Below are 22,868 nucleotides of genomic sequence, written 5' to 3' on the forward strand. Positions count from 1 at the left end.
TACAACTACTACAACCCCTATTTCGTCAACATGGCAGCTTTCTGTTCCGCTTTATGCGCCTAACTTTGGGTCGATTGGAGCATTGCAGCCAAATATAAATTGGTTCCCAGCTGGAACGAAAAGTGGGTCGTACTCTGCAGGTTGTTGTGCATTGAAAACCGATGGAAACACGGGCTGATTGAATCAACCAATCATGTTGTTGCCTATAAACATTAAATCTGTTCTCATTTCTGCTCTTGTCAGCTGTCATTTCAGCACAAAATCGTTCCGACCCTCCTCCACCCCATTCACCTCCAGTTCATCGTTTCCAACGACCAGGTCGAGCTAATCAAAGTCCACCTCAGGGGGTTTCCCAGACCACTCACAGCTTCACCTTCCCTCTTGAAATATAATGGATGTCACGATGGGGCCATGGCAGTAAAAATATTATTTATTCACTCAGAATGAAGTCTCTCCTGACTGAAATCTGATGTAATGCATAAAAGTGGAGCTCTGTTCATTGCACTGAACACCAGTTTGGCTGCTTCAAATGTGATTCTGCATTCATTTTCAGTAACCTGAAGTGCGACACTATTGAGAAACTTTTAGAAAGTCTTTTTTAAAATTGCGATATTGGCTTCTACCTTTTTGCCCCACCATATCTGATAGAGCAATGCACTTAAAGGTGCAATATATGTAAGAATTGGCCACCTGTTGAATTCATACTCTAAACAAATAGGGGGGCGGCATATCAACTGCTTTCTGCTGCTAACAGTGACTGCCATTAGCTTGGTAGCTCAGTTAGCGGTACAGCTAGTGAACCGGAACGGGAGCCTGGAGCACTTAAAGTGTTGTTGGGACGAGGATTTATGTTCTTTCTCCTGCTATCTGCTCATCAATTTCTTTGAAATGTTTCATAAAAAGGTGTTATCTCAAAGACTGTAGATGTAAATATATATGACATAATGACTGTTATGTGTTGCCAGAAAATGTGTTGTCATATGTTGATGTTTGATCTAACAGTGAACTAACTGTATAAATGCAGCAGTGACACGCCTGCATGCATGAGGACACTGTGTAAGACCCTAATATGAATGCTCCCAGTGTGTGGTGGGGGAAACAGCCCAGACTGCTTCCTGATTAGTTTAGTGGACCACAGGATGAGGTGGGCAACAACTGTGTGATCTGCCACTGGTGTGCGAGCACGTGAACGGGGGTGCATGAGTGTGCACTTGTGTATGTGTGCGCGTGTGTGTCTTTTTAAGGAGGGGGGATTTGCCTGTGGCCGTGGCGGTTCCAGACCATGTAATTACTCCCACTTAGCATGGAGAAAAAAATAACAATTTCAGTCATAACACAGGAGGCAAATTATGGTTGGGAAGCCACTGGCCACGGTCTATACTATATATTTCTATCTGCGCAGGTTCTTCTGAGCAGACACATTCAGAACAATTATCAATTTCCCTAAAAATACTCTCCTAAATGCACACATCCGAGTGCGTCAGCATTTCCAGTCGAGTCAAATGAGTGACGGTAATCTGCCTCGCAGAAGCGCGGTACATCTCAATCTATATTTAGTGAGGTTAATCAGTGAATTAACCTCACTCAAACAAACTAATTGACACACGTCTTGCGTGAAACCGAGAGCACATCTGACGTCTCGTGAGGAGCTCGTTCTCCTTCTCTCTCTGAGAAAACACCTTGAAATCTTCGGCTGACTGACGGCTATAAACACAGGCTGGGCCTGCTATTTGTTTTTCTTGTGGGCAGCTCCAAAACCACAAGAATACTACATTCATCACGCCAGAGCAAATTTAAGATTGGTGATGACAATGCAAGGAGAGGGAGCGGGGCGAGTGTATATATGTGTGTGAGCGTGCAAAGCAGCCGGTGAGTCACTGGTCAACTCGGAGAAGGACGGAGAGACCACAACACAAACAGAGTGACCCATAATGTATCTGCGGGGCGTTTCGATAACATTTTGATCAAAATCAGTCAGTCAGTGGTTGCTTCACGTGGTTCTTGGATTTCATCATCTCTGTCTTACTCATATTCTTTAAACATGTCAACCCAAAAATACACTCAAAGCCTGTAAAGCGCTGTGAGATAAATGAGCTGTAAAATGCTTTAAATCTATTACAGATTAGCAAAAACATATTTAAAAAGGTGCTATAAAGCTAATGAAACATAGCCTGCCGTGCTGAAATGCTTAAAGGGGAACTCCACATTACAACTACATTACCCACAATGCAACTATCACTGGAGGCAGTTTATCAGATTACACGCAGCGTCCTCTGGAGCCACACGAGGGTTTATACTACTTTTTCACATGTGCAGTAGTGCTCTCCAAGACCTGTAAACACACTTTAATGTGTAACAACTGGTGGGGTTAGTTAGATGGTTAGTTAGTTAGTTAGTTAGTTAAACTCAGAGGTTACTGGATAATGATCATGGTTAAGCTTGTAGATTCAGTTCAAGAATTTCCTCTGTAAACAAGTTTATTGTAAAAAATAATTGTGAATCATAAAACAGCCACGTTGACACCGTGTCTTTTTTTTTTTTTTATGAATCCATAAAGCAAACTTTGTTTTCCTAGAGAGCACAAGCACCTGTCATCGCCGTACTTTCAAGCTATGAATTTCAGAGATTTTGCTCTGTCCCTTTAAAAAATAAAGGAAACTTCCGCTTTGACAGGATTGTTAAAAGTGTATCATACAGATCCGCATCATGACGACTGCTGACAGGAGGCTTTAAAAGGCATCCGTCAGCTGCAAAGTATTTTTGAACCATTACAGCGAGCATCCAGTTTACACTCGTAACACACACACGCTCCTGACAAAGACGAGCAAAGTCAGTCTGCCAGGTTTTGAGCGATCGCCTGGGCAGAAAAAGGAGGCTGGGGAGGCGAGAGGGAGCCAGAGAGCTGCATGGAGAGGAGTAACAACAGCAGTAGGCGAAGCTCTCTTTCCCCATTTTCACTCCCCACACCTTCTCCAGCTAAAAATCCCTCTCGAGCACATGTACCTCCCCTCTCTGGCAACGCTTTGAGCCTGATACGACCACAGTTTAGATAAGCATTCTTCCACAATGAGAAGCCAGAAGTGTGTGTTTTTTTTCGTTCTTTTTCTTCTCAAACAAAAGCCCCGAAGAAATGCCTTTGGTTTCTGGGTTCTGATGAGGAGCTGTGAGTTTGTTTTCAATTTCGGGTTATCCCAGGAACACACAGGTTTCTCTCCAAAAATAGGCAGCACAGAAAAGTGGATGGTGGGGGGAGAAGAAGAAGAAGACGAGAGGAGGGAGAGAAGAAGAAGGGAGGGGAGTTTGGTTAATGAGCACCAGATGCCTTACCTTCGGTGGTAGCCACATTCTTTGGAGCTTTAGTTGGTGTATGATCTGTGCTCGAACTTATGTCAGAAGAGATGCTTGAGCTCCCTTTACCTGCAGGGGGAACGGGAAGAAAAACAAAACTGCTGAGACACAGTATAGAAACTTTAAGATGACAAACTGCAGGGCGTGATTTACCGGTTTTACCCTTTTCATTTAGGCGACAACGCCTTTTATCCTTAAATCCTGAAGAGCGTCTAGCAGAGATAAGCTGGAATCTCACTTTGATGATGTCTTAAATACAGTAAGAAGGTATGAAGGGTAAAGATATATAAAGCCCATCAGTCTCTGCTTTCATGACTTTTATGCTCCTCAGTTTTGTAGGGACGGTTAGCCTTGGCACACGCACAAAGTCCTTGCTGGTTTGTTTAAGTTAGTGTCCATCTTTCTGATATTTGGAAGAAGAATAAAGTCTCCCGAAATCCTCTTTCAGTGCAGAAAACCCTCCTGCGCTAGATACAAGCAGTCTGTCTTTAGTGAATGATTTGCAATTAAATGTTTCATTCTTCTAAGGTCGTGCAGTTCGTACAACTGCCACATGAAAGTGCTTTTTTATTACGTTTACGTGAATTTACGGCTCCTTACAACCTTGTATTATTAGATTGAGGATTTGGATTCCTACGCAGGCAAACAGGAGAGCTGCATTTCAAAGAGATATCCTCTGAATGTGTGCCTCCGCTGCCAGAGCACGACAGGGCCCGACTGCCATGGTGACTGCAGGCTGCCTGCGGAGTAGTTGTTTATGGCATTTCATTCCTCAGTCAGATCATAAATGCAGCTTTGTGGCTTTCCTGAGACTAAGTATGCGCCTTTCACCCAGCACGACAAGGCCGAAGAGGTACTCTCGAACAGTCGCAGCCACATGCACATCAAGCGCAGCCACCTAAACAGAACCGACAGTTTCCCGAAATAAGCCGTAAATATAAAGGCTTGTGTCGGGAGGGGGAAATGCAGACGGTGACGCCAAACTCAGGCGCACAAAAGACAAATGATTGCGCAGATAGGGCTGGGCGATATGGACTAAAAATGAATATCGTGATAGTTGTAGGCTGTATCGCGATACATGATATATATCTTGATATTTTGAAATATCCTCAAAATGCTGGGACTGGGGGACAAAATCAAATATGACAATACTCTAGCATATTAAATAATATAGATCAATATATCGCCCAGGCTTACACGGATGGAGAGATTATTTTAAACTGATGCAGCTCATATGGTTTGAGTATGAATGACATTTTGTGGTGACATCACTGAGCCGGCACATCTGCTAAGGCTCCTTCAGTCCACAGAAATGACTCAGAAATCCATGAAGAGCTTGCAGATGTCAACCTAAGACCATTTTTCTAATATCTAAGCAGAGCAGACGGCACAAACACAAGTAAGTAAATATATTTCAATGTTAAACTGGTTACAGCATTCCTTCGCAGGGCCGTGTGCTCGACGCATGTGGAGCTGCCAAAAGCCAATTGTTTTTCTGTCTTTCTAGAGAAACAACCTTCACAAAAGCTGCTGCTTCCTGTCTTGTGCTTATATAATGTGTTGGTGTGGAGAGTTGCTGCATAGCTGCGACCAGTGTGTAATTAATTGTGGAGTCACACTTGAAAACAGATGTGGACAGAATGAAATTGCAGAAATCCGCACTTTTAACTAAGATAATGGTGTTTAAACACTTTCAGAACTTTGCAATATTTTCTTTTGTGAAACGACAAAACCTGAATAAATGTAAAATAATGCAAATATTAAAGTTACTTTAAGATTTTTCAGAAGTCGACCGCAGATTTGATCGCTAACACTTTCTCACCAACAGCGATTCAATGTACTTAAATTCTGTAATTACCTCACTTTATAGTAGTTTTCATTGTTAGTGGTGGGGTCCGCCATTCCTTACTGCCTACCTATGTGTATGGGATTCAGCAAAAAACACTTGTGTGCAGAGTGACATCAGATTGTGGTTAGAAAATATCAAAAACTACATTTTTTAAGGAGAAAAATACAAATATTCTCTATTTCCTCCGTCTCAGATATCAGCATTTACTGGTTTCTTCAGTCTTCAGCTCTTTAAAGGTGCAGTGTGTAGGATTTAGGGAGATTTACTGGTAGAAATGGAATATAGTATTCAAAGTTATGTTTGCGTTAGTGTATAATCACCATAAAAATAAGAATTGTTTTGTTTAGGTTCCTCTTCCACAGTCCGCCATGTTTCTACAGTAGCCCAAAACGAAGAGCCAAGAGAGTGGTTATTAAGTTGGTTGCAATCTTCAACCACACCACTAGATGGCACTATATTTTACACACTGGACCTTTAAGCTGAATATTTTTAGGTTTTTAGACAGCACAAAAGACCTTTGAAGACATTAACTTGAGTTGCGTTGGGCATTTCTCACTATTTCCTGTCAATTTATAGACAAAATGGTTAATCAGTTAATTAGCTGGATAATCAATCACGAAAATAATTACATATAGTTAATCATATGTCTAAAAATGAAACAAAAAAGCTAAAAAATAATGTTTGTTTGGCTGCACTGTAATGAGCAGCAAACAGTTGCTCAAACAGCTTCTAGTAACACTGTTGACTCAACCAGGACTGAATTTTTACAACTTTTAGGTGCAATACTTCCAACAACTGGCGAACATCTTTGAGTGTTACGATAGTAAACAGTCTCAAAAATGTGTATTCACCACTAGGAAATCCCGAAAAACCCTTAAGCTGATAATCAATAGCGCCTCCATCTGAAGTTTCACTTCCATCTGCAAAGTTATTCGTAAGAAAATGTATCAAAGCACTTTTGGTTGCTAGAGGCTTACTCCAAAATGTTTTCATGTATCCCTGCACTTAAAACTTAAGCTGCATCACTGCTGATGGTCATTAAAGTGATGTTTTCATGGTTTTAATTGGGAAAGTAAGAAATCAAAGCACAAGTTTGCACTGAGTTTGGAGTGTAATGCTTCATGTTGTACACCAAAGACTTGCAATGAAAGGGAGAATTACAATCTCCATAGCTAAGATCATATTTTTCCCACCTGACTAATGTCTGTTAACCTGAGATATAAGTAAAACGTTGTTGCGAATTCAGCTCAAGAAGAGCTCAAATCTTGTGGTAGAATCTGCTCGTGTACCTCAACAGGCTGGATTCCTAGGTGGAGCAGGTCCACTTGTTATTTTTAACATCATGAGCTCCAATCTTTTCTCTGCAGTTATTGACTTAGGAAGAGAGCACACTGGAATGTTATTTATACAAACATTTCTGCTCTGGAGACAGAAGTAATGCGTTAGGTAGAGTCGGACCAGTTTTTTTCTCTGAATAAGTAATGTTGAAGATTAGAAGTTAGATGAAAAACACAGAGGAGGTTGGGGGGTAATATGAAGGCTAATATTCTCGGTACTGAAGTTGATCCATGCCTATAGCAATGAAGGGGAGTTTGTCATGGTTGGAGATTTTATCAGAATTATGGTATGTGATTCTTCAAAAATGGATTTTGGTTATAATAATATCACAAAAATGCTGTTTATCCTCTGGATTTAAGCCACATTCCAGTGGAGGGAAACACTTCTCTGAATACATCTGGTAGCCTTGTTGCTGTCCCATTACTAATATTGAGGTAACTGGAAAAAATGGTGGTGATTTAACTCGTCTTTAGTTGCTTTCTCCTCATAAATAAGAGAGGAAATCTGGATTCTCACGTTTGCTGTGAACTTCACCAAGTAACTCTGATTCTTCGGCTCTGCCCGAAGATCCAAAGAGGAGCTGTTTCCTTTTCACTAATAAAGCTATTTTGTGTCTTTTCAAGGTCCGACTACCTGTCTTTGTTTACATGAGGATCATATGGCGTTGACCAAATGTGCACAAAATGGCTGCCAGACAACCTAACAACAAAAAGTGGACAAAAATCTCAGGAATGGCTACTTTAGAGATAAGACTGATTACACGTGCCCAAACACTGATGTCCTTTGACCCACCTCCGCTAACCCTGCAGCAATACACCCCACACACAACCTGCCATGAGTTAGGCTACTTGGTGCTGTCTGATGAACTCCCTGCCCTGCCAAGTCAGCTACTTTTGACTAATTGTGTGAGGTGGTGTATGATTTAAATTGACTGCATGGCAGGTCTTAAACATCAGCTCTGCTACTAATTTAAACTGAAGAGGCTGATACTTGGATTTCAGAAAAACATCATCCACACGTCCTTAAAATAAGAGGATTTTTGAATGGAGTCTGGTGTAAGTTCAACTCTACACAGGGGGACAACCCTTACAGTAACAAAGTTAAAAGGTATAGAGGAGATAGTGCTAGTTTTAGGCTAGCTCAGACAAACTCAAAGAAGCTTCAAGAAACTGCTGCATTGTTTTATGTGTTAAGTTGGACACCATTGAGAAACAATCAACTTAACAGTGACACAGTTTGTTAACTTTAACTCTGTTTTATATGAAGAATATTCAGTAAATGTTGCACATCTTTAAAAAGTAATGAAAAGTGGACAATTAGAGTCAAATGTTGCTATCAGCTCTACATCATCCACACATCCTCAAAATTCGAAGATTTTTGAATGGAGTTTGGTGTAAGTTTAACTACACAAAGAGAGACACTTAAAGTAGGAAAATTAAAGATATAGAAGGAATTATGCTAGTTTTAAGCTAGCTCAGTCAAATGTAAGAAGCTTAAGAAACTGCTGCATTGTTTTATGTCAGTTTAGTTGGACATGAATGAGAAACAATCAGCCTAACAGTGACACAGTTTGTTAAATATCACTCTGTGTTATATGAAAAATATACAGTAAACGTGTCACATCTTCAAAAAGTAATGAAAAGTAAGAAATTTAGAGTCAAACGTTGCTATTAGCGCCACATCATCCACACATCCTTAAAATAAGAGATTTTTAAATGGAGTCTGGTGTAGGTTCAACTGTACTCAGAGAGACTACTTAAAAGTAGGAATATAAAAGATATAAAGGGAATTATGCTAGTTTTAAGCTAGCTCAGTCACATGTAAGAAGCTTAAGAAACTGCTACATTGTTTCATGTTGGTTTAGTTGGACATGAATGAGAAACAATCAGCCTAAAGGTGACACAGTTTGTTAAATATCACTCTGTGTCCTTAAAATAAGAGATTTTTAAATGGAGTCTGGTGTAGGTTCAACTGGACTCAAAGAGACTACTTAAAAGTAGGAAAATTAAAGATATAAAGGGAATTATGCTAGTTTTAAGCTAGCTCAGACATTTAAGAAGCTTAAGAAACTGCTACATTGTTTCATGTTGGTTGAGTTGGACACCATTGAGAAACAATTAGCCTCACAGTGCCACAGTCTGATGAGAGAAAACGACTTCCAAGCGGAATTCACATAAAACGTGTATTTAAGGTCGTAATTGGAGCACTTACCCTCGCTTCCATACTGTTTTCCATTGTTCGCACCCATCTTAAAGAATACATAATCTATGCGCAAAGCTCGGTTTATCAAAACACAGTTAAAATCCCAGAGAGAAGTGCAGTCTTTCCATAAAGAAAAAAAAAGCTAGACAGTCGAGAGTTTTTGCGCAGGGCCGTCAGCTCCGACTCCAAATAGTTAATCCAGATGTTGAACAGAGGGAAGAAGAAAAAAAAAAACCTAGAATCCGGACTTCCAGCGGTGCAGACTTTCTATATGTGCACATCCACAGCGTTGAACACACAAACAAACAAACAAACAAACAAACAACAAACAAAAATCCCGGTTCGCTTTTGGAGAGGAAAAGTTTGGTGGAGTGGCCTGTGGATGGTGAGCAGCTGTTTATCAGGCTGAGTGCGGCCAGACGACTGGAGCGAGGACGCGCAGCTCGCAGTCCTCCGGAGCTGGAGCTGGATTTAAAGAGACCGCAGACCAGAGAGGGAGATGTGGAGGTTTAAAAAAAGATAAGGCGAAGAGACTGCAGGCCGAGACTGTGACTCACACACACAATAAAACAATAATAGTCTCCTCTGAGGATGACATATTAGTTACTTCAAAAAGGTAGCACTCCATAATAAGCATCATTAATACATGTTAAATGTATAGTTAATTAAACTTGGCAAATAAATTACACTCAAACTACAAGTGTAAGGAGATAGGAAGAGAGTCTGTGACCATAACTGTAAAAATAAATAGTGAAAAGGCACCCAGATGAACTGATAATCAACACATACACAAGGTCCAACATCTGCGCTGGATTATTCAAATCGATATTATATAATATCATGGGTATATCATGACACCCCCCATCTGGATGGCCTTTATAAAGCTGCAACTGATGTTTATAAACCTCTATATTGCATAAAAATGGTTCACCATGCTATAATTAACTCTAAATTCAGGCCTACCATCTATTAATTATGGTTATTATGTATATAAAGTGTTACAGATTCAGATTACATACAAAGCGATGTATAAATTATGGAAGCGTTAACCATTTCTAATTAAAATGCAACTAATAATTATTTCCATCATGGATTCATCGGCCTCCAGTGATGTTGCATTGTGGGTAATGTAGGCGACATGTTTTGGAAAGGAAGAAGGATGTGTGGAATAAAAATGGTGATATCTCCGCTGCTGTATCAGTCGTGATCATTTGTTTCTAAACCGTCCATAATGAGCGCACAACGCTAGACCTAAACCTGGAGCCTACATTACCCACAATGCAACACAACCTTTAAGTTTGGACTTTTACTTATTATTGCAGCTTTCACTTCAGTAAACGATCCGACTGCTTCTTCTACATTGCTCTAGGGTGAGTCACAACTCCATTTTTTTCCCATCATGCATCTCATTAATATGTAAGTATGACGTCATCACAGGTGTGAGTTTTATAGATTCGTACCGAGCCAATCGGACGCCGAGGACACATAATCTCTCGCATATTCAGGAGGATATAGACGGACTGAAAGAAGAGAACGGTTTAACGGCACATGTCGGAACGTTTCTATGAATAGCAGTCGTACAGGTCATTGGATATCTGACCAGTAACGGCTCGGGACAAACCCAGTTGTCTGCTGCTGACAGGTGACTTCATATTCTGGATACAGGCTGAAATTCCTTTCTAAATGCACACAGATAAAGCCCTAACCTTCACATTATGTCTGTATCCAGCAGAGCTAATCTTAAATTTCAACGTGTAGGACTGTGTCGATCTCCAAGAATGCATCGCGTACTTAAACAATGTTTGATTGGCTCACATGGTACCAATCAACCGGGCTCTTGGCTGTCTGCGAGAGGTCAAATGCCAAACCTCAAAACCTTTACAGCCGGCAGTCTCTGCCACACTGGAATGCAAAGTGAGAAACACGATGAATGTGATATAAACTCAGAAATAAACTCAGAAAAATGAGCAAATTACAAGCTACACACCACTTCTTTCACGGAAATCCTGATTTTATGTGTGAATAAAACCAAAACATTTATTTAATTCTAAAAACCGACACATTTTCAAAAAAAGGCCAACACGTTTATAGCTCGCACAGTCTCAGATCAGCTCTGACACTTGGCCGTTACCGGTCATCCAGTGTGGAAACACACCCACAGGAGCGAACGGGTAAAGGTTGACGGCAGGACTCGTATTTATTTCAGGAAGCAGCTCAGATTTGGCTACGGACATGGCGTAGCAGGAGGAAGCGGAGACACTGAAGCCGTCCTCTGGCACAGACGCGCTCTGGGGCAACGTGGCCGAGGCGCCGCTGGTGTCGTTCACAGTGGTAATCGAGGGAGCCGAGTGGTCATTTTGGGCCTCTGTGGTGGCCGGGCGGAGGGGAGAAAGTGGAGCAGAGGTTATCTCCTCGAGCTTGTTGTGTAATGTCGTCAGGGTCAGAGGGATGGACATGCACCTGAGACACAGTCAGAAGACATTTACATCTTTTAACTATATATTACCCCCTTTAACTGTAGACAGAAGTGGTAGATACGAGTCATGATCCATACCTCGTCATGACAGTGGAGAGGTATTCATCCAGAGAGGGATCCTTTATTCCTGCCCCGAACAAAGTGCAGCTGATCTGATGAGACTCGGATACGTTCACCAGCACTGTGGCAAAAAGACACCAAGTTTCAGTATCATCATCTTAAAATTAAACACCCTATGTTAAAAAAAAGTCCAATCGGATTAATAAAGGCCACTGTTCATACTGAAAATAGGGACGTGTATGATTAGTCGACTAGTCGTTTAAACATTGCTTCCCTCACTAGTCGACACCAGAACTCGTAGTCGGTTTAAGTTATTTAAACCGACTGTCCTTACAATAATGCAATTATGAGGCCAAAGAAAGCAAGTTTTTTCTTGCTTTTAGTTTAAACATCGGGGAAATGAATCGTGAGGAACGTCCCGAACTGAGACGTTGAAGCTCTCAGGCTCTGTCTAACAGTCACACTTGAGCCTCGTTAAATATTCTGTAGTAAGTGCTCACAAACAGCGAGGGAGTCGGTGTCAGGTCGGTGGAAGGTCACAGAAAAGCTGGTCTCAGACTCTGGAAGGACTTCGTAGTGCAGGTCACAAACTGAACCTGAGAGCAGAATGATTACTGACACGTTTTCATTTTTCCCACCTGAGCGCGTCCATTTTTCACAGATTTCCTGATGTTAATAAACTCTCCCACCTGTTCCAGCACCCTGAGGAGCGACACAGCTCCTCAGCAGGGTGTTGATGGCGCACTGATGTCGAAGCAGCTCCAGCAGGGCCGGGACGTGAGCAGGGTGGGTGAAGGGAACGCTGTCCACTACAGTCGCTCTGTGGGCGGACACCTCCCATGCAAATCCAGAGAGCGTATAACTGTGCATCACGCCGCCAGGAAGAGGCTGGACAGAAAAAGCACAGATCCCTTTAACATCACAGTATATCTAAAGGTTTGTCTGATAGTAAGTTGAGCTCAAAACAAGTGTTAAACACACGTACCACTTTAAAAACAGCATCCCGCTCATCCATCGTCTCCTTTTGGCCGTTTGCACTTGAACGCCTCATCAGAAGCTGGGGTAAGGCTGCCCACTGCAGGTCAACATCTGGTATGGTCACATCTAGGAAATCTCAGAGGGAGAGCAAGCGAGCACGTGATTGTGTGATGGTTTTAAACACTTTTCATACAGTTTCTATGTTGAAAAGTTGCCTGACCTGTAATTTGGCTGAGCTTGTTTACAAAAGACTCCATCATCGTGATGGCCGGACGCAGTTTGAGGAGGAAGCAGGCCGGCAGCGTCTCATGCGGCGCCTCACTCAGTGGCAGGAACACGGGACAGCTGCCACAGGACACTAGATTCAACAACGCTGGCACTAGGACTGAAACTATCATCAAAATAGACGGTTGAAAGCAATTAATTTCTTTCGGTTAATTGTTGCAGCTCTATCTGGCGCTGACATTCACTGTGGGATGTTAAACGATCATTATCCCGTTGAGTGAGAGATTAAACAGGATCACGTTACCCCCGGGGATCCAGCTGTGCGGGCTGTGGGAGCACAGATCCTGTCTGAAGCTTGCGAGTCACGTCACTGACACCTACAGTCACCTGGGCTTCCTGGACGACTGTGTCTGTCATTTATTCAAACAACAAGAGCTTTCAGGAAGTTGTTAAAGACTTTATGGGAATATGAATCATGCATCTAAAAAAAAGGTCTATTAGTCTGTGATTTAAGCTGTTTCGAAGGGCTTTGACATCTCACGTAGATCTGAGGTCTTGAGTCCATCAGTCGGGCTGATGTAGAACTGGATGGTCAGAGGGCGATCTGGGATGATAAGTTAAATCATCAAAATGGAGAAAAGATACATGCGTAACTTATGTTTTGGCTTTTCTGTGTCGAGTACCTTCCTTTCCAGCCATCAGACACCCAATCCTGCCGTTGTTGATCGTGTCTACCTGAGGGTCAGAGTCCTTCTGCGCCCTGAAAGCACAAAATCTGGGCTGATTGTATTTGTATCAGAGCCGCAACGAACAAGTGTTTTCATTAATCTGATGTTTATTTTCTGGATTTCTCAATTGTTCAGTTCGTGAAGTTTCCTAAACTGTCAATGAATTAAAGCAATCATCGCAGTTTTGAGGCCTTCCTGACTTCACTTACCTCGGCAGTCGTGATATTTGCTGCAGGTCTTTCCCGAGGCATTGTAGAGACGCAAACAGCTTTAATTTGACTTCACTGAAACAAAAAAACAAAAAATAGCTGAATGACTGCAGGAAGCCCCGCATTTCTTAAAGTCAGAGGATCATTTAGGTACTTGTCTCCGGGGATGTTGTACTGCGTGAAGAGGCCTGCCAACTTCACGGAGAACTCGGCAAAATCTTTTAACCTGTGGCAAGAAAAAAGGAAAATTAGCATTTATCTTCAGGTCATAACTTTAACAGCGCCATCATCTTTATATCTATAGTTGAGGGGGTAAAAGCGCTGCTGGATGGAAGCAAAATGTCAGCATTTAAAATTTACCACGGCTTACCTCAGCAGCTGAAGAAGGGACTCGCTGGGCTGCAAGACAGTTTTTTATTTTACTACCATCATGCAGAGTAAAAAGAGGAGTAGTGTGAACAAGGTGTAGTCCACTCACAGCAGGGGATCCTCCATGCGGGGCCACCTTCACCTCCTCCACCCCGCCACACGGCAACAACACCACCTCCAGGTAGAACAGGTCTGCTGTCAGGTAACACGTGGCCTCGGCGGTGTGGAAGCCCAGTCTAGGGAGGACAGAAGACAATGTGAGCCTCTGCTTATACTATAAAAAAGGAAATTAACCTCTTTAACGAGGCACCTGCTGATTAAAAACCACTGAGAGAGCTGCGATGGCCGACATGACAGCGACAGAAGAACTCTACCGTTGTTGTTTGGCGATCATCTCTAGACGAGACTTCATGGTGTTCATAGAAGTCACTGAAGAAAGAAAGACGGACTTACTCACAGGCAGCGAGAGAACGACGCTAAATACATTTACTCAAATACTGCACGTACTTTAGTTACTTTGCAGCACATGTAAACATTTTTAGACTTTTACTTCTGTTACTTAAGTACTTTCACTGCCAAAGTATGACTTTTGGATACTTTTACAACACAACTTTACAAACAAATCTATTAAAAACACATAGAGAGGGGTTACTATATTGTTTGTTCACCATTAAACACTTGCTGGAGCCTTTCCAGACATCTAACCAGCGGCTCACAGGGTTTGGATTCATCTCTGGATCTGTCCTATTGGGGGACAAAGGGAAGAAAACAATGGGGCGGTTGTAAGACAGTGTCATCCTTGTGTCAACAGTCCCTCCGCCGGGCCCATCCTGCAAGACACAAACTGCATGACGCCACCGCAAAGAGGGGGGTTGATTTGGATGAGGGTCACATTGTTTCACCTGAGTGTTGGAAAACACCTGAGCTGACCTGGATCTACTAAACTCCTCTTCAACGCCACCGCTGGCAGGAAACTGATCCGACCATAGCCCCAGCTGCCTGATCCCTTTGGACCACACATCACTTCAGACCACCAAAGTAAATCGAGTTCATCTGACCCCAGAGACCGACCGCTGCCAAGCTCCACTTTGTAATAATCCACGAGTATTATCTATTCTGCGGCTCCACCCGTGACGAATCTAAAGAAAACTAACACGCCCTCTCGCAGACCCGCCATACGAGTTAGTACAGCAGTGCCACGTACACTTCGCAGCCTTCTTGTCGAGTCTGAAAGGAGTCTGTGTCTGTAAGGCTTTGCGTGTTTGGACTCGCCAAAAAGGTCTGCGAGGTCAGATATCGCAACAGTAAGAGACTGAGGCCAACATATCGGGGTCGCTGTGCCAAAACAGGAGGGCGCTAAATGCACTGGCAACGAAGCCAAGGCCATAAATGCAACAACAAATCCTGAAGTGAAGTGAATCCAAGTCACCATCGATGCACAGACTGCTGATCCGACAACAAAGGCTGGTGTGTTCCAGGAGGGATGAGCTCATTTTCAGTGCATCACCACGCCAGTTCCTGATTTGTAACACATCATCTTGTTGGAGAAACCACCCAGTGACGAGAATGATAACTTTAATTCGAGCATTCGGCACTTTTTTCTGCGTTAAACTAACAAAAAGCAGGGGGATTTTGTGTCGTTGCCATGATTTGCGCTGTAGTAGCCTGATGGAAACAGGAAAAAGGAAATGAAAACTGTAACGGGGGATGAAAATGTGTCTTACCATGCATCTTCGGACGAGTTTAAACGTCTCATTCCAGGTCTTCTCTGCAAATTTCAGGCGCAGGTCAGAGATTATGGACTGTGCCTTCATCCCTGAAGCATAGAGAAGGACAGACATCAATAAATAAACTTATAATTGCATTTGTTTTTCAACTTTAGCCAATTTTAGAGCATATCTTGGCAGCAGACAGGCATTTAATTTAATTGGAGTTAAATAAAGCCACTTGTTTGGTCTTTTATCTTAAAATTAATGTCTTAAATCAACATAACCTGGCGTCTGGAAGTCTATTTCACTCCTGCTGACTTGACAAAGAGCCTCTTCCTGAGCAAACCTGGCAACATTTATGTGGATTAGCCAATTAATCAATTATCTGCATGTCCAACCCCACTGCCCTAATCCTTATTTCACCTAGCAAATATAACAAAGGGATTGTATCATCATCTGTAGCTGTGGGTGTTTTTAAAAGTGAGATGTTTGTAATACTGACACAGAAAAAGTAAAAGTGTGTGCTGTCTGGTTCTCCCAGGCGGGCGGGCGTTGTCAGACGGAGCCAAGCCCACAGGACGCGCAGTCAGTCTGCTGCTAACAGGAGCCTCTGGAGTTAGCTCGGGTAGCTAGCCATGAGCTAACAAGCAAGCTAGCTGAGTCTCTTTTTTTCATTTCGCCACCCTCATACAGCCGCCGCCAAACGTCGTGCCAAGGCGAACACTCGTTAATATACAGGTAGGTGATATATTTAAACGCATGCTGGTGTTTTTAGCTGCCTCTTGTTTGCTCTCTTTTTACGCTGCATCATTTAGTTGTGATTAGCTGCTCGTTATCGCTTGCTAGCCCCTTTTTCGCCCTGTTGTGGCTGCTGCTGCTGCTAGCTGCTGCTGGCTAGCGAGGAGGAGGAAGAGGAGGAGGAGGAAGCTGCTGAGTTTGAAAGGATCGACCGAGCATCTGTTGCTGGGTGTCTGAATTTGAGGATTTGTCATCTCTAAAAACCTACCTTCATTTATTTTTTTAGTGTTAATTAAAAGGCCAAGCTGCTTGCTAAGGGTTAGTTAGCTTGTTAGCCACATCGCCAACCTGCTAGCTTAGTCTACCTGCAGGTTGACATGTCTCCAGCTAACTTGCTATTAAGTTAACGTGATTATTAGTGTGTCGCTGTTCGTGATTTAAACCGTCTGTTTTCACAATGACTAGGTGAAATAGTCTCTTGAATACCGTGTTATTATATTATTGACGTGCCAGTGTTATTAACCTTATTGAGTGGCTAATGTGATGATTAGCAGAGGTACTACTTGTTAAGCGAGTGTGATGACGCATCTAATTACGGCTACACCTGTTTCTGAGGTCACCATTTTAACAATTACACCTGTTGTTAGTGCCTTTTGTTCATTTTCCTGCCACATTGAAGACTTAAACATGTCTAATATCACCTTAAATGTCACATATGGATAGATATGTATATAAAATCTCCTTAAACTATCTTTTAGTAGATATTTTCCTTCTGTATGAGTCTAAATGGTTAAAGTAAAAGGACATTTCCTTCAGTAATAAATCGTATTATTGAATTTCTCTACATGGATCTCTTCCTTTAATTTGTGTAATGACCTATTGGCTGCATTCCCATCTTTATCCCTGATCCCACACACACTTCAGGACATCATGGTATTCCCATAGTCTTCTCTTGGACGACCCCAGTGTGGGAAACTGACCACTAAATCGCTTCGGCATGTGTCACATTTTATCCACCTGCTGTCAAAGTTTGTAAAAATTACGGCCAGATGTTACCCAGAAGCTTTTTTTTAAAAAAAAAAAAAAGATATATGTGTCTTTGGTGAATGGTTTCCACAGGTTGCTCTCTGAGCGAGCGAGTGTCGTGACGTTCAGGAGTTGAGCTTGTTTGTCTGTGTGTTGTTGACTGAATGTGAAAGATGGGAATGACTCACTCGTGGTAGGTTTTGATTTGGCAGTTTGCTCCGAAGATCGAAAGTGAAAACACAATTTATTAGATTGTTGGACTGAAAATCAATATTTGGGACCGATACATTCGTTTGCAACTTAATACTTCCTCTCCGCTACATTTATTTGATACATGTAGTTACTAGTTACTTTGCAGATTGAGATTTTTCAGTGTTTATAGGCTTTTAATTGTGATGTGTAGCCAATCAGATAGTGTCGTGGGCGGGAAACGGTGCGAGAGGATGCTGACTCAAAGCCAAAGTAGCACATTTTAGTTGACATTAGTTTATCTTATCGGCGATCTCACAGAAAAATCACTGATACCCATTGTCAGGGCCAATAATCGGTCTACCCTTCACTTTTCTCACCGACTTTTTCCCTCTTCAAGCTCTTCTGTTCATGCAGATGTCTTAAAGGAAGAAATAGTAGCTGAAAAATGTACAAAAAAAATGTGACATTGCCGAGGAGAGAAGAAACAAAGGAACAATGCTTTGTTAAGGGAAATGTAATCTTTCTGCGGTCACGCAGCTGCAGGGAGGAGTGATCATGAAAAATACTGATTATTGCAGTTTCCAGAGGTCATTAGAGCATTTTATGTTGCTGTAGTCTTAACAAGGTACAGAGTGATCCTCTGCAGTTTCTCCTGGTTTCATTTTATTGCTATGAGGCACAGTCCTGGCTATGCGATCTAACATGGAAAAGGAATCTAGAGCCTCGGAAATGATGATGAAACATCTTTCTTCTCTCTCTGTTTTTTTTTTCTTTCCTCCCCAGGAATTACCGTTCTGCCCTCCGCCGCAGCTGGAAATCCTCAGACTGATTTTTACGGTCTTCATTTCACAATCATCCCCCCTCCACCTTTTGAACTTCCTCCGTCTTACACTCGGATCTCCCGGTGCACAGAGCCATGGCAGCTGCTAAGCCAAAAGGGCAGAACTCTCTAGCCCTCCACAAAGTGATCATGGTGGGCAGCGGAGGCGTGGGGAAGTCGGCCCTCACTCTCCAGTTCATGTATGACGAGGTGAGCGTCTCGCGTCGCGGCGATCGAGCAGGAGTCACAACGAGAGCTGTTCACGTGACCTTATCTCTTCTCCTCCCTTGTAGTTCGTCGAAGACTACGAGCCGACCAAAGCGGACAGTTACAGGAAGAAGGTGGTGCTGGACGGAGAGGAGGTCCAGATCGACATCCTCGACACGGCTGGACAGGAGGACTACGCAGCCATACGGGATAACTACTTCCGCAGCGGCGAGGGTTTCCTCTGCGTGTTTTCCATCACAGAACTGGAATCATTTGCAGCGACGGTAGACTTCAGGTACAGCAGTGCGTAAACATTTCGGAGCATCCTCACAGGAATGTGTTTTCTACAGTTTTACCTCCAGTCACTTTCAGTCTGTTAATAATTCACGGCTGAAGGACATTTCCTGTTTTCGCAGAGAGCAGATCCTGCGAGTGAAGGAGGACGAGAACGTGCCCTTCCTCCTGGTCGGTAACAAATCAGACTTGGACGACCGACGGCAGGTAAGCGCGGACGAGGCGAAGGCGCGTGCCGAGCAGTGGGGCGTGTGCTACGTGGAGACTTCTGCCAAAACCCGTGCCAACGTCGACAAGGTACGCTGGACGAGATAAGATCAGATTCATGTTTTGATATCAAGCAGAGAAAAACACGATCTCCTCACTTTGTTTTTTTTTTTTTTAACCAGGTATTCTTCGACCTGATGAGAGAGATCCGGGCGAGGAAAATGGAGGACAGCAAAGAGAAGAACGGGAAGAAGAAAAGCAAAAGTTTGGCCAAGAGAATTAGAGAGAGATGCTGTATTTTATAGTGGTAAGAGAGAGCAGGATACGCTGCTTGTGTACATATACATTTCTCAGACTTTTGCATTTATTTTGTGCCCATACCTGACCATGACTTTCTGTTCCTGGCTAACAGGACATCTGACCGTCAGCGTCAGGGAGTAGTAAGGTGGCACTCCATACACCATTTATAGCTCTAACTTTTTATGTGCTGACACTCCAAATAATTTATGTACTCTCTCTCTCTCTCTCTCTCTCTCTCTCTCTTACTCTGACCACATTACAGAGTGTAATACATGGATGGTGTTTTTAATTTAGGCCTAAGCTTGACAAAGAGGCTGAGCCCTGAAATGTTCCAAAAACCTTTTCATTGTAAAGTTTGATGTGTATAATATATTCAGACAACTGTGCAGTTCAAGAGAAAAAAGACAAAGGTGTCAGAGCCAAGGTTTGAATGGGGGGGGGGGAGATGTAACTGGAGTCGCCGGTGAGAAGTTTTTAAGTGTAGTGTCAACCCAGAATTCATCAAGTGCCACCGAGGAAATGTGCGACCGCACTGGTGAATCGAATTGAGAAAGATTGTTGCGTTAATTAAGCCGGAGCAGAAATTTGATGCCATTCCTGTTTGTTGTTTTACGTGATGAGGTTATGAACACTTATTTTTTATCTGTGAAGTCAAACTTTTTCCTTCTCCTACCATATCAACCAGTGTAAGACGAGCGCACTAACGTTTCTGTTTTCTTTCCCCCTTTTCGCGTCACTTTGTTGAGTCTTCTTCTCAAAACTGCACAAAAAACCACATTGATCGTTTACCCTGAAATCTGTGAGGGATTTTTTGCAACACTTGAACTTTTTTCAAATCTTAACATTTCAGAAGTTTTTACCTCACTCGGCTAATGACCCTCATTCATTGCCTTTTTTTATTTTGCGACTAAGGAATCCCTGGTGCTCTGATAAAAGGCGATTCTGTGACACTACATCCTTTACGTGCTGTCGTCAGCGCATCCTAACGTTGACAAACGAAACAGCTTCCAGTCGTGTAAAGACTTCTTTTGCCAATTTTTTTTGCTTTTTTTCCTGGCTCAGACTTTTAATCACCAACCTTGTGTTTTTAAACCTACATGTGTTTCTGAATAGGGATTTAAATGGAAATTTAATTAATGGATGGATGAATTTTAAAGCAAAAAAAAATAAAAAATGAATGCAGGCTTGGTAGAAGTGAGATGGTACCTGTCCCCAAAAAAAAAGGTTGCTCTCAGTCACCAAAGAAAAATGCTAGCTAGTACAAACAAGTGCCCACTTATTAATGGAAGTGACAACTTGCTTTAGTGAGCATGAAAAGTCAGCACAGCGAACCGACGGTGGCAAAATGTCGAAGGGAACTTCACTGCGAACGGCCTGAGAAGGAAATGCGAGGGTTTTTTCGAGGGATTTACTAATTCATGTACAGTGCATCACTGTTGCCTCTCTGTCCATAGTGAATGTGAATAATCCTTCCAAGCCCATCCTGTTCGCCTGTAATCTTAGGCTGCCGACGATGTGCAGAGCTTAGAGGTCAGTGACCGTCTGCTTTGTTTACCTTTTGTGCAAGGCTACCCGGTGTTTTTAAAGCTGTAGTAACATCTTACTGGAGTCCCTGGTGTGTTTATTTGATCTTGAAGCAGTGTAAAACAAAAAAAAATTGGCAAAATGAGAACCTGATAACCGACCAAAACACACTGTGAAACCTGCCCCTCTTTTCTCTTAGTTTCCCTTTTCTGACTGAGCCATGCTTTAAGTTTTTAACTACAAAACTTCTAACTTATTTAAAATAACTTATGTTTTTTTTGTTTTATTTTATGAAAGTTTAAAGTCTGACCACCACTCAGAGTGTTGCCACATTTCACTGGGATCCAGTTTAAGTCAGGATAAGTTCCCCCCCACAATGAAAATGTAGTCGTTAACTGCTTCCCCCCATGTTGATGGAAAGTCAAGTGAAGTTTGGTCGTCAACAAAACATTTCTGGAGTTAAACAGCAAAACATCCAAAAAATAAAAACCACACTGGCTCAGTACGGCTCGTCTGATGTAATCCAAGTCTCCAGAACCCCCCGAGGTCCAAAATTGACCTGAAAAGATGTTATTCGCACCCTCGAGGTGTCGTCGAGCTCATGCACCCACTTCAGATGGGCTGCGAGCTAACGCTTTTAGCTTAGCAGCTACAGTGGAGATTTCGGCTCAACAGAGGGTGTAAATAATGTCTTTTTCAGATCACTTTTGGATCTTGGGGGGCTTTCGTATACTTGGATTACTTGGACTAGCTCTACGGGGCCATTTCATGTTTTTTCCAGTTATTTTTTAAAAGTATTAAAACAAGTCCCCATCTGCTTTAGTTGTGTAGAAGAAAGCCGCACCGCTGTTTTGCCGCGAAGCCTCCAAAAACGTTTTATGGACTAACAAACTTCGCCTGGCTTTCCCTCGGCATGACGACGGCTAGATAACGACTACATTTCCATGTTTTTTGGGTGAACTCATCCTCTAACAGAAGAGTAAATGCGTGTACGGCAGCCGCTCACCGAAACCCAACGCTGGAGTCTATGCAAAAATGATCATTGTAATTGCAAAAGAGGACGAGAATATGAAACCTGGAGACGACTCTCGTCAGAGAACTGAGTGCAGTAGAAGCATTTAAGCTAAACATCATGTAAAGATTGTGAACACTTCCTCATTGATCCCCTGAGTTAATACGTGAACACTAAAGAACCCCTGGCATTGATCTACAGGCTTCGTTCGTCATATAGGTCCATGGGTTCATTGTACAGAAATAAAGGAGTTCCCGTGGTATTTCTTGTTAACTGAAAAGCACACAGACGGGAGGGCGAGACGGGGATGTATGACGCAAACCTGAACCCAAAATGTTAGGACGCCACGGCACCGGAGAAGTAGTAGTTTTTCTGGGTTATTTACGTTCTAAGGGCTAACCTCCAGCACGCCGCGCCGCGAAAGTCAACGAGACGGGCGCAGAAAAAACCGACACGCGGCGCAAGAATCACGTTACCTTCCTTCGCTCACAGCCATCGCATTAACCCGCCGCGCGTCTCCGTCGTCGAGGATTTGCAGAAGCTTACTGTACTTAAAGCGACCACCGCAGTGCTTGCTTACTCTTAACACTGGCTTAACACAGTCTGAGTCTTGCTTTTTTTTTCAGAAGCGTATTCATAATAAACTTCTTTTTCTTTTGTCTTCGTCACGTTTTTATTTAAGAGACTTGATGGCCCAAATATTTTCAGCAGGATTTAAAGGGGGGGTGATGCTAAAAAAAAACAAAACAAAACAGATGTTTGTGTGAACGCTATGAGCAAACTGTCCTACCCGGTATTCAGATAACTTGTTTTGCCTTTTTATATAAATGCCCTTGGAATAAAAGAATACAGATATCTATGTGTTTGGATCGGGTGGTTGTATGTATGCCATCGATTTAAACGTTTCCTTCTCGTTTACTTACTTTTGAACATAACCACTAATGTAGCCTATCTGTTTGTGAATGCAAGAGGTGAAGCTTACATTTCAATTCATTTTTTTGTGAGTTATTTGGAAATGGCAAATAAAGTGGATATTACTAATAACATGCTCCAACTG

The 22,868-nt window shown here is 42.5% G+C and overlaps 3 protein-coding genes across 6 annotated transcripts in view; 1 reads left to right on the plus strand and 2 right to left on the minus strand.

Annotated features, from left to right (window-relative positions):
- The window catches only part of LOC141014517 (F-box/LRR-repeat protein 7-like), a 28,565-nt gene extending 19,270 nt beyond the window's left edge, over nucleotides 1-9,295 (minus strand). The window contains exons 1-2 of the mRNA XM_073488342.1: nucleotides 8,747-9,295; nucleotides 3,328-3,417 (exon numbers count right to left, since the gene is read on the minus strand). Of these exons, the coding sequence (XP_073344443.1) occupies nucleotides 3,328-3,417; nucleotides 8,747-8,783 (127 nt within the window). The 5' untranslated portion in view covers nucleotides 8,784-9,295. The remainder of the gene's footprint in view (nucleotides 1-3,327; nucleotides 3,418-8,746) is intronic.
- Nucleotides 9,296-10,727: 1,432 nt separating this feature from the next.
- Nucleotides 10,728-16,066, minus strand: med1l (mediator complex subunit 1-like). 3 transcript variants are annotated; one of them, XM_073488858.1, is made up of 17 exons: nucleotides 15,994-16,066; nucleotides 15,507-15,598; nucleotides 14,451-14,526; nucleotides 14,157-14,211; nucleotides 13,892-14,018; nucleotides 13,784-13,812; nucleotides 13,568-13,639; nucleotides 13,414-13,488; nucleotides 13,160-13,236; nucleotides 13,018-13,080; nucleotides 12,781-12,886; nucleotides 12,472-12,596; nucleotides 12,259-12,377; nucleotides 11,963-12,161; nucleotides 11,774-11,869; nucleotides 11,292-11,394; nucleotides 10,728-11,197 (listed from the first exon to the last, which is right to left on the minus strand). In XM_073488858.1, the coding sequence occupies exons 2-17, from the start codon at nucleotides 15,594-15,596 to the stop codon at nucleotides 10,840-10,842; spliced, it is 1,770 nt and encodes a 589-aa protein (XP_073344959.1). In that variant the 5' UTR covers nucleotides 15,597-15,598; nucleotides 15,994-16,066; the 3' UTR covers nucleotides 10,728-10,839. The 3 variants fall into 3 exon arrangements, with proteins under 3 accessions (XP_073344959.1, XP_073344960.1, XP_073344961.1); XM_073488859.1 differs by lacking the exon at nucleotides 15,994-16,066 and adding an exon at nucleotides 15,776-15,824; XM_073488860.1 differs by lacking the exons at nucleotides 14,451-14,526; nucleotides 15,994-16,066.
- Nucleotides 16,067-16,138: 72 nt separating this feature from the next.
- Nucleotides 16,139-22,859, plus strand: ralaa (v-ral simian leukemia viral oncogene homolog Aa (ras related)). 2 transcript variants are annotated; one of them, XM_073488862.1, is made up of 6 exons: nucleotides 16,139-16,229; nucleotides 18,231-18,477; nucleotides 18,561-18,769; nucleotides 18,891-19,065; nucleotides 19,158-19,282; nucleotides 19,388-22,859. In XM_073488862.1, exons 2-5 carry the CDS (start codon nucleotides 18,364-18,366, stop codon nucleotides 19,278-19,280), a joined length of 621 nt encoding a protein of 206 aa, XP_073344963.1. In that variant the 5' UTR covers nucleotides 16,139-16,229; nucleotides 18,231-18,363; the 3' UTR covers nucleotides 19,281-19,282; nucleotides 19,388-22,859. The 2 variants fall into 2 exon arrangements, with proteins under 2 accessions (XP_073344963.1, XP_073344962.1); XM_073488861.1 differs by having other exon boundaries at nucleotides 19,158-22,859.
- The last annotated feature ends 9 nt before the right edge of the window (nucleotides 22,860-22,868 follow it).

The sequence above is a fragment of the Pagrus major genome, chromosome 19 (genome assembly GCF_040436345.1).
Source record: "Pagrus major chromosome 19, Pma_NU_1.0".
NCBI classification, from domain to species: domain Eukaryota; kingdom Metazoa; phylum Chordata; class Actinopteri; order Spariformes; family Sparidae; genus Pagrus; species Pagrus major.

What these genes read in the sequence shown, in the direction of transcription:
- med1l (XM_073488858.1), bottom strand. Translation starts at nt 15,596, where the DNA reads ATGAAGGCACAGTCCATAATCTCTGACCTGCGCCTGAAATTTGCAGAG. An exon ending in ACTCAAGACCTCAGATCTAC is followed by an intron (nt 12,887 to 13,017) that starts GTGAGATGTCAA and finishes AATAAATGACAG; the next exon opens with ACACAGTCGTCCAGGAAGCC. An exon ending in GCACAGCTGGATCCCCGGGG is followed by an intron (nt 12,597 to 12,780) that starts GTAACGTGATCC and finishes GTCCTGTGGCAG; the next exon opens with CTGTCCCGTGTTCCTGCCAC.
- ralaa (XM_073488861.1), top strand. Translation starts at nt 18,364, where the DNA reads ATGGCAGCTGCTAAGCCAAAAGGGCAGAACTCTCTAGCCCTCCACAAA. An exon ending in GCAGCGACGGTAGACTTCAG is followed by an intron (nt 18,770 to 18,890) that starts GTACAGCAGTGC and finishes CTGTTTTCGCAG; the next exon opens with AGAGCAGATCCTGCGAGTGA. An exon ending in CCCGTGCCAACGTCGACAAG is followed by an intron (nt 19,066 to 19,157) that starts GTACGCTGGACG and finishes TTTTTTAACCAG; the next exon opens with GTATTCTTCGACCTGATGAG.